Consider the following 9093-nt stretch of genomic DNA (forward strand, 5'->3'; position numbering starts at 1 on the left):
GTAGGGTTAGAGTAGAGGGGATTGGGAATGAGAACAGATGGGTACAAATGTTGGGGCATTGACTTGTGTTACACTCAGTCTGACATTAGGTGGTGCTGTTGTCTCACACAGATAGAGGAGTGGGGCCCATTTGACCTGGTGATAGGAGGAAGCCCCTGTAATGACCTGTCTATTGTCAACCCCGCCAGGAAGGGACTGTACGGTAAGAAACTTCATAAAAAATCATCAATGAATCTTAATCAAACTTCAATAAATGCATTACTAAGCATGCTTCACTTCACTCCAATTACACTCTATAAAATCCATGCCAAGTGTTACAGGCTGAAATGGGAGGGAAGTAGTTCTTATAAAATATAATTTATATACCTTATATGTACAGTATAAACTTGTAGCTCTAAACGTATAGGGAAAACAAGGTATAACAATCAAAGATAAATTTGCAATTGATATATTAGTATTCAGTCAACATTGGACTGTAGTAAAAATATCCTAATATGTACTCCTCATCCCCCGTCTGTCTGTCTGTCCAGAGGGCACAGGGAGGTTGTTCTTTGAGTTCTACCGCCTGCTGAGTGAGGCCAAGCCCAAGGAGGGCGAGGACCGCCCATTCTTCTGGATGTTCGAGAACGTGGTCGCCATGGGCGTCAACGACAAGAGGGACATCTCCCGTTTCCTCGAGGTTTGTTATATCCACAATATCAATACAATACAAGTGACAATCTCAGAGGTCTTTGGCATTACCACATTAGAGCGTTTCAGACGTTGTTGTAGTCTTTATATATCGTTGTGGACTCACAACACAACACAAAGAGAGAAAATGTGTAACCCATGATAGCAGTGGTATATTAAATGAAACACTTACCTGTGTGTGTGTGTCTGTGTGTGTGTGTGTGTGTGTGTGTGTGTGTGTGTGTGTGTCCGACAGTGCAATCCAGTGATGATCGATGCCATTGAGGTGTCTGCGGCTCACAGGGCTAGGTACTTCTGGGGCAACCTACCAGGGATGAACAGGTGTGTGATTCCCACAGTGTACTTGTTTTCCTATACTAACACAATCTTTCATATTCCAGTTTTTAATTTACAATACAAAAATGACATAATTGCATGGTTTGTAATTACACAGTTATAACCTATGAATTACTTTTACTTTGGTAGTTGCCAATTGTGTTGAATTAAAGTAAATGCCAGAAAGTACAAATTGATACCAATTGAAATCTAGTGGAAACAGTACCGTAAAATAAATAGTCATTTACGGATATCTCTTGGAGTATTCCATATAAAATTCCCATTGTTCATGTGCCAGGCCTCGGTGTGCATCTGGGATGGACAAGCTAGAGCTGCAGGACTGTCTGGAACATGGCCGTGTGGCAAAGGTAACACTATCTACCTTTCCTTCACTCAGTGGAACTGGACAAAAATCAATAAGTGGTTTTATTTCAATATATTACAATATACACTCAGTGGCCAGTTTATAAGGTACACCCATCTATAATATATAATATGCCATTTAGCAGACGCTTTTATCCAAAGCGACTTAGTCATGTGCGCATACATTTTTACGTATGGGTGGTCCCGGGGATCGAACCCACTACCCTGGCGTTACAAGCGCCATGCTCTACCAATTGAGCTACAGAATCCCGGTTCTAGTACCGGGTCGGACCCCCCTTTGCATCCAGAACAGCTTGAATTATTCGGGGCATGGAAACGTTGCTCAATTGGTATCAAGGGACCCAACGTGTGCCAGGAAAACATTCCCCACACCATTACACCACCGCCACCAGCCTGTACAGTTGACACCAGGCAGGATGGGGCCATGGACCCATGCTTACGCCAAATCCTGACTCTGCCATCAGCATGACGCAACAGGAACCGGGATTCGTCAGATCAGGCAGTGTTTTTCACCTCCTCAATTGTCCAGTGTTGGTGATCGCGTGCCCACTGGAGCCGCTTCTTGTTTTTAGCTGATAGGAGTGGAACCCGGTGTGGTCGTCTGCTGCAATAGCCCATCCGTGAAATGGACCAACGAGTTGTGCGTTCTGAGATATCGTTCTGCACACCTCTGTTGTACTGCGCCGTTATTTTCCTGTTTGTGGCCCGCCAGTTAGCTTGCACGATTCTTGCCATTCTCCTTCGACCTCTCATCAATGAGCTGTTTTCGCCCACAGGACTGCTGCTGACTGGATTTTTGTTTGTTTGTAGCACCATTCTCGGTAAACCCTAGACACTGTCGTATGTGAAAAGCCCAGGAGGCCGGACGTTTCTGAGATACTAGATCCGGCGCGCCTGACACAGACGATCATACCAGGCTCAAAGTCGCTTAGGTTACTCGTTTTGCCCATCTAACGTTCAATCGAACAGTAACTGAATGCCTCGATGCCTGTCTGCCTGTTTTATATAGCAAGCCACGGCCACATGACTCACTGTCTGTAGGACCGAACCATTTTTGTGAATGGGCCACTGAGTGTATATTTCAGAATATGCCACAGAAAAAACAATATGCCACAGAAAATATACACTACATGACCAGAAGTATGTGGACACCTGCTCGTCGAACATCTCATTCCAAAATCATGGGCATTAATATGCAGTTGGTCCCCCCTTTGCTGCCAGAACAGCCTCCACTCTTCTGGGAAGGCTTTCCACTAGATGTTGGAACATTGCTGCAGGGACTTGCTTCCATACAGCCACAAGAGCATTAGTGAGGTTGGGCAATGATGTTGGGCGATTAGGCCTGGCTCGCTGTCGGCATTCCAATTCATCCCAAAGGTGTTCGATGGAGTTGATTGAGGTCAGGGCTCTGTGCAGGCCAGTCAAGTTCTTCCACACCGATCTCAACAAACCATTCCTGTATGAACCTCGCTTTGTGCATGGGAGCATTGTCATGCTGAAACAGGAAAGGGCCTTCCCCAAACTGTTGCCACAAAGTTGGAAGCACAGAAACGTCTACAATGTCATTGGTTAAGGTTCCAGTGAAGGGAAAGGTTAAGATTTCCCTTCACTGGAACTAAGGGGCCAAGCCGAACCATGAAAAACAGCCCCAGACCATTATTCCTCCTCCACCAAACTTTACAGTTGGCACTATGCATTGGGGCAGTTAAGTTCTCCTGTCATCCGGCAAACCCAGATTCGTCCGTCGGACTGCCAGATGGGGAAGCGTGATTCATCACTCCAGAGAACGCGTTTCCACTGCTCCAGAGTCCAATAGCAGCGAGCTTTACACCACTTCAGCCGACGCTTGGCATTGCTCATGGTGATCTTTGGCTTGTGTGCGGCTGCTCTGCCGTGGAAACCCTTTTCATGAAGCTCCCGACAAACAGTTATTGTGCTGATGTTGCTTCCAGAGGCAGTTTGGGACTCGGTAGTGATTGTCGCAACCGAGGACAGACGATTTTTATGCGCTACACGCTTCAGTACTTGGCACTCCCGTTCTGTGAGCTTGTGTGACTTCGCGGCTGAGCCATTGTTGCTCCTAGATGTTTCCACTTCACAATAACAGCACTTACAGTTGAACGGGGCAGCTCTATTAGGGCAGAAATTTGACAAACTGACTTGTTGGAAAAGTGGCATCCTATGACGGTGCTATGTTGAAAGTCACTGAGCTCTTCAGTAAGGCCATTCTACTGCCAATGTTTGTCTATGGAGATTGCATGGCTGTGTGCTCAATTTTATACACCTGTCAGCAAAGGGTGTGGCTGAAATAGCCAAATCCACTCATTATGCACTCACTAACTGTAAGTCGCTCTGGATAAGAGCGTCTGCTAAATGACGTAAATGTAAATGTAAAATTTGAAAAAGTGTCCACATACTTTTGTATATATATTGTATATCCAAATACAGTACAGATATGAATGAAACCACACTCAGTCCCTCTGTGTCTCTCTCATTATATACAGTTCCGGTCAAGAGTATCTTAAATAAGAGGAAAAAATGTACTTACTATGACTGTGATATGTGGTTGTCTCACCTAGCTATCTTAATATGAATGCACTGTAAGTCGCTTTGGATAAGAGTGTCTGCTAAGTGACTAAAATGTAAAGGTCAAAGTCCCCAAGTCCAGAACAGACTATGGGAGGCGCACAGACTACATGGAGCTCTATTCCACATCAAGTAACTCATGCAAGCAATAACATTTGATTTAAAAAACAGATAAAAATACACCTTATGGAATAGCGGGGACTGTGAAGAGACACAAACACAGGCACAGACACACACATACACACACACGATAACATACAAACTATACACACACGTACACATGGCTTTTGTGTTGTTGATACAGTGGGGAGAACAAGTATTGAACAAGTATTTGATACACTGCCGATTTTGCAGGTTTTCCTACTTACAAAGCATGTAGAGGTCTGTAATTTTTATCATAGGTACACTTCAACTGTGAGAGACGGAATCTAAAACAAAAATCCAGAAAATCACATTGTATGATTTTTAAGTAATTAATTTGCATTTTATTGCATGACATAAGTATTTGATACATCAGAAAAGCAGAACTTAATATTTGGTACAGAAACCTTTGTTTGCAATTACAGAGATCATACATTTCCTGTAGGTCTTGACCAGGTTTGCACACACTGCAGCAGGGATTTTGGGCCACTCCTCCATACAGACCTTCTCCAGATCCTTCAGGTTTCGGGGCTGTCGCTGGGCAATACAGACTTTCAGCTCCCTCCAAAGATTTTCTATTGGGTTCAGGTCTGGAGACTGGCTAGGCCACTCCAGGACCTTGAGATGCTTCTTACGGAGCCACTCCTTAGTTGCCCTGGCTGTGTGTTTCGGGTCGTTGTCATGCTGGAAGACCCAGCCACGACCCATCTTCAATGCTCTTACTGAGGGAAGGAGGATGTTGGCCAAGATCTCGCGATACATGGCCCCATCCATCTTCCCCTCAATACAGTGCAGTCGTCCTGTCCCCTTTGCAGAAAAGCATCCCCAAAGAATGATGTTTCCACCTCCATGCTTCACGGTTGGGATGGTGTTCTTGGGGTTGTACTCATCCTTCTTCTTCCTCCAAACACGGCGAGTGGAGTTTAGACCAAAAAGCTCTATTTTTGTCTCATCAGACCACATGACCTTCTCCCGTTCCTCCTCTGGATCATCCAGATGGTCATTGGCAAACTTCAGACGGGCCTGGACATGTGCTGGCTTGAGCAGGGGGACCTTGCGTGCGCTGCAGGATTTTAATCCATGACGGTGTAGTGTGTTACTAATGGTTTTCTTTGAGACTGTGGTCCCAGCTCTCTTCAGGTCATTGACCAGGTCCTGCCGTGTAGTTCTGGGCTGATCCCTCACCTTCCTCATGATCATTGATGCCCCACGAGGTGAGATCTTGCATGGAGCCCCAAACCGAGGGTGATTGACCGTCATCTTGAACTTCTTCCATTTTCTAGTAATTGCGCCAACAGTTGTTGCCTTCTCACCAAGCTGCTTGCCTATTGTCCTGTAGCCCATCCCAGCCTTGTGCAGGTCTACAATTGTATCCCTGATGTCCTTACACAGCTCTCTGGTCTTGGCCATTGTGGAGAGGTTGGAGTCTGTTTGATTGAGTGTGTGGACAGGTGTATTTTATACAGGTAACGAGTTCAAACAGGTGCAGTTAATACAGGTAATGAGTAGAGAACAGGAGGGCTTCTTAAAGAAAAACTAACAGGTCTGTGAGAGCCGGAATACTTACTGGTTGGTAGGTGATCAAATACTTATGTCATGCAATAAAATGTAAATTAATTACTTAAAAATCATACAATGTGATTGTCTGGATTTTTGTTTTAGATTCCGTCTCTCACAGTTGAAGTGTACCTATGATAAAAATTACAGACCTCTACATGCTTTAAGTAGGAAAACCTGCATAATCGGCAGTGTATCAAATACTTGTTCTCCCCACTGTATGTGGTAGAGTGTAGTGGCCTGAGGGCACACACTTAATGTGAAATTGTATAACTGACTTAATTTTGGAAGAGTTGCTGCTGCCTTGGCAATTTCCACTTATTTTTGAAGAAATAGTGAATTGTGCAAGAGGGCCAATATTTTGATCGCATCTGTATAGTGTATTAATATGAGTGTGTATTTTCTCTGTCCTATAGTTTGGAAAGGTGCGCACCATCACCACGCGCGCCAACTCCATCAAGCAGGGCAAAGACCAGCACTTCCCAGTCATGATGAACGGCAAAGAGGACATCCTGTGGTGCACCGAGCTGGAGAGGTGAGACCAATTATGTGTATAAACCCTGGATGACTGACAGGGGGCGCTGTATTGAAGCCACCGCGCAGCCATCTTGGTACTCCTCAATTGTAACAAAAATTCAAATAAAAAACATTATAACTTTTATTAATGTCTACATTCGTTTTTTACACATTTATTCTATTACAGAAACCTTAATGCATACTTTTAAATTATATTATGTGAGCTAAACATACAAATAAAAAATGATAAAAAAATAAAGAAAACATTAGTGTTTGTTTTAGAGAGTACTAATATTACTGTCCCCACTACAACAAACTAAATACTTAAATACACATCATTTTGTCCTTGGAACATTTAATTCAAATACTGTAGAATTCAATTTATTCCTATGGAGGACTGCTCCTACTAGGGTCTGCCAATATGGCTGACCGGTAGCTTCAAAGCCTCTCAATGGCCAATACATAGCATCAGCAATCCAGGGTTTATATACGTTGAGTGAGACCCAGACCCACAATTCTAGTCTGACTGTGCCGCTCAAACGTTAGAGGGAGCACCTCCTATCTTTGCCATTGATCACTTCTGTGCGCCCTCTACCTTTTCTAACTCTGTGGTGCCTCTGCTCAAACGGGGAAGGACTGAAACAAAGAGGTACTGGACATTATTCAATAAGAAACGCTCGTTTTCTGTTGCAAAATGTTTTGCTACGGTGTGCACTAATGAATAAGACCCAACTTTGCTGACAATGCCCTCTGATGCCATTTTGACACCACTGTTCTAATCCTCTGTTCCCTCCAGGATCTTTGGCTTCCCGGTCCACTACACAGATGTGTCCAACATGGGCCGCGGTGCCAGGCAGAAGCTTCTGGGCAGGTCCTGGAGCGTGCCTGTCATCAGACACCTGTTTGCCCCTCTGAAGGACTACTTTGCATGTGAATAGTGCCCTCCCTGACCAACCTCTCTGTAGTTCCACTCCTCCCTCTACCACTACACCAGATGAGGAGGATCTGGATCTGCACCCTTTGGCCTCCTCCAATCATGAGGCTGAGGAGATCAGGTACACATGGTGACTCCGCTCTCACCACTCTCCGTTCAGGCAGGGTGTTTTCATCCAACACACTAAAAATACCCTACACAAAAAAATCTAAGGAGCCAAACCTGCTTTCACTGAGCGAAACCAGCACTGCCATAGGGGGACCATTTGAGGGTCTTACTTTTATAGCCTTCTTTTTAACAAAAGGCTGGTCTGAGAGTGACATGGAAAGTACCACTGATTGTCAATGGGAAGTGCCAATGCCAAGTTAGACAATCTTGTTATCCCCTGGTAGGCAAATGCCAAAGCGTTATTTTAGGGTTTTAAGGTTTTATACACTGCTTTTACTTTTTTAACAAATTACTTCCCCTCATGTTGTCTTTGAGTGGATTTGTTGTGATCACAGTCAGACATATTTTTATGCCACACTGATTTTCTAAAACTAGAGAAAGTTTTATATAAGAATTTATATAGATATCTTTATGAATGAGTAGACATTTTTGTTTAATTTTCATGATGTCAACATAGTCAGGGTTGGGAAATATACATTTTCTTCTCCCAAATGCCAATGTGACGTAATACTTTAAACAATTGAATGCAAAAACGTCCAATCGAGCTGAGAGACAGAATGAAGAAGAACCCGTTCTCAGCCATATCCAAATACATCAACAAATGTACTGTAAAATCAATGCAAAGACATGTAAAGACATCTCAATATTGGACATTTTGACATTTGGCATGTGCTACTGTTCTAAATTATCCATATTCTTTAACTGGAAGTTAGTTTTTTTGTTTTCACCAAATATAAGTGGGCATTACCTAATCATCCAGGGCATCTGAAAACCTACCTTGGCGATCTATACAAAAAGTCACTGGAATGTTTTATATAAATAGTATACTTCATTGTTATACTGTATATATGAAAATGTTTACAAGATTTACAAATATTTGATTGGTCTTTGGGAGTTTCATTGTCCTAATGTCATCTTAAATTTATATTTTTAAATCTGTAAATTTCAATGGATGATAAACCCCAGTATGGTGCATAGATATCCTTCAACATTGTTAAAGTGCTCTGGACTTCAGATTGAAGTACAATATACACTTTATTTTGGCTACTCATTTTGGCTACTTTTGTAGCCCTTTTTTGTGTTGGTAAATTAATGTGGAGAGTTTGCTGTGCAGTTTTAAAATACTGGACATTTTGTACTGATTTTACATAGCATATGTTCACAGTGGAGACCTGCCAGTTATTTGTTTTTCACTGAGTACTACTCAGTACTACTCACTCATTCATGGTGCTGTTCAAAGAGCTTACATCAGTAAAACACTGTATGTCATAACCAGCACTTGCTTTACTTCAAAGGTAAGTTTTTACTAAGATGCCAAAATACATACAGTGGGGGAAAAAAGTATTTAGTCAGCCACCAATTGTGCAAGTTCTCCCACTTAAAAATATGAGAGAGGCCTGTAATTTTCATCATAGGTACATGTCAACTATGACAGACAAAATGAGAAAAAAATCCAGAAAATCACATTGTAGGATTTTTAATGAATTTATTTGCAAATTATGGTGGAAAATAAGTATTTGGTCAATAACAAAAGTTTCTCAATACTTTGTTATATACCCTTTGTTGGCAATGACACAGGTCAAACGTTTTCTGTAAGTCTTCACAAGGTTTTCACACACTGTTGCTGGTATTTTGGCCCATTCCTCCATGCAGATCTCCTCTAGAGCAGTGATGTTTTGGGGCTGTCGCTGGGCAACACGGACTTTCAACTCCCTCCAAAGATTTTCTATGGGGTTGAGATCTGGAGACTGGCTAGGCCACTCCAGGACCTTGAAATGCTTCTTACGAAGCCACTCCTTCGT

At 42.9% G+C, this 9093-nt stretch overlaps 1 protein-coding gene across 3 annotated transcripts in view; it reads left to right on the forward strand.

The window, feature by feature from the left end:
- LOC121545506 (DNA (cytosine-5)-methyltransferase 3B-like) overlaps nucleotides 1–8632 on the forward strand; it is a 96642-nt gene extending 88010 nt beyond the window's left edge. For all 3 annotated transcript variants that reach the window (XM_041856075.1, XM_041856077.1, XM_041856076.1), the window contains exons 17-22: nucleotides 112–202; nucleotides 531–679; nucleotides 926–1011; nucleotides 1304–1373; nucleotides 6090–6208; nucleotides 6986–8632. In XM_041856075.1, coding sequence (XP_041712009.1) covers nucleotides 112–202; nucleotides 531–679; nucleotides 926–1011; nucleotides 1304–1373; nucleotides 6090–6208; nucleotides 6986–7127 — 657 coding nt within the window. In that variant the 3' untranslated portion in view covers nucleotides 7128–8632. The remainder of the gene's footprint in view (nucleotides 1–111; nucleotides 203–530; nucleotides 680–925; nucleotides 1012–1303; nucleotides 1374–6089; nucleotides 6209–6985) is intronic.
- The last annotated feature ends 461 nt before the right edge of the window (nucleotides 8633–9093 follow it).

This window comes from Coregonus clupeaformis, chromosome 30, assembly GCF_020615455.1.
Source record: "Coregonus clupeaformis isolate EN_2021a chromosome 30, ASM2061545v1, whole genome shotgun sequence".
Taxonomy (NCBI): Eukaryota; Metazoa; Chordata; class Actinopteri; order Salmoniformes; family Salmonidae; genus Coregonus; species Coregonus clupeaformis.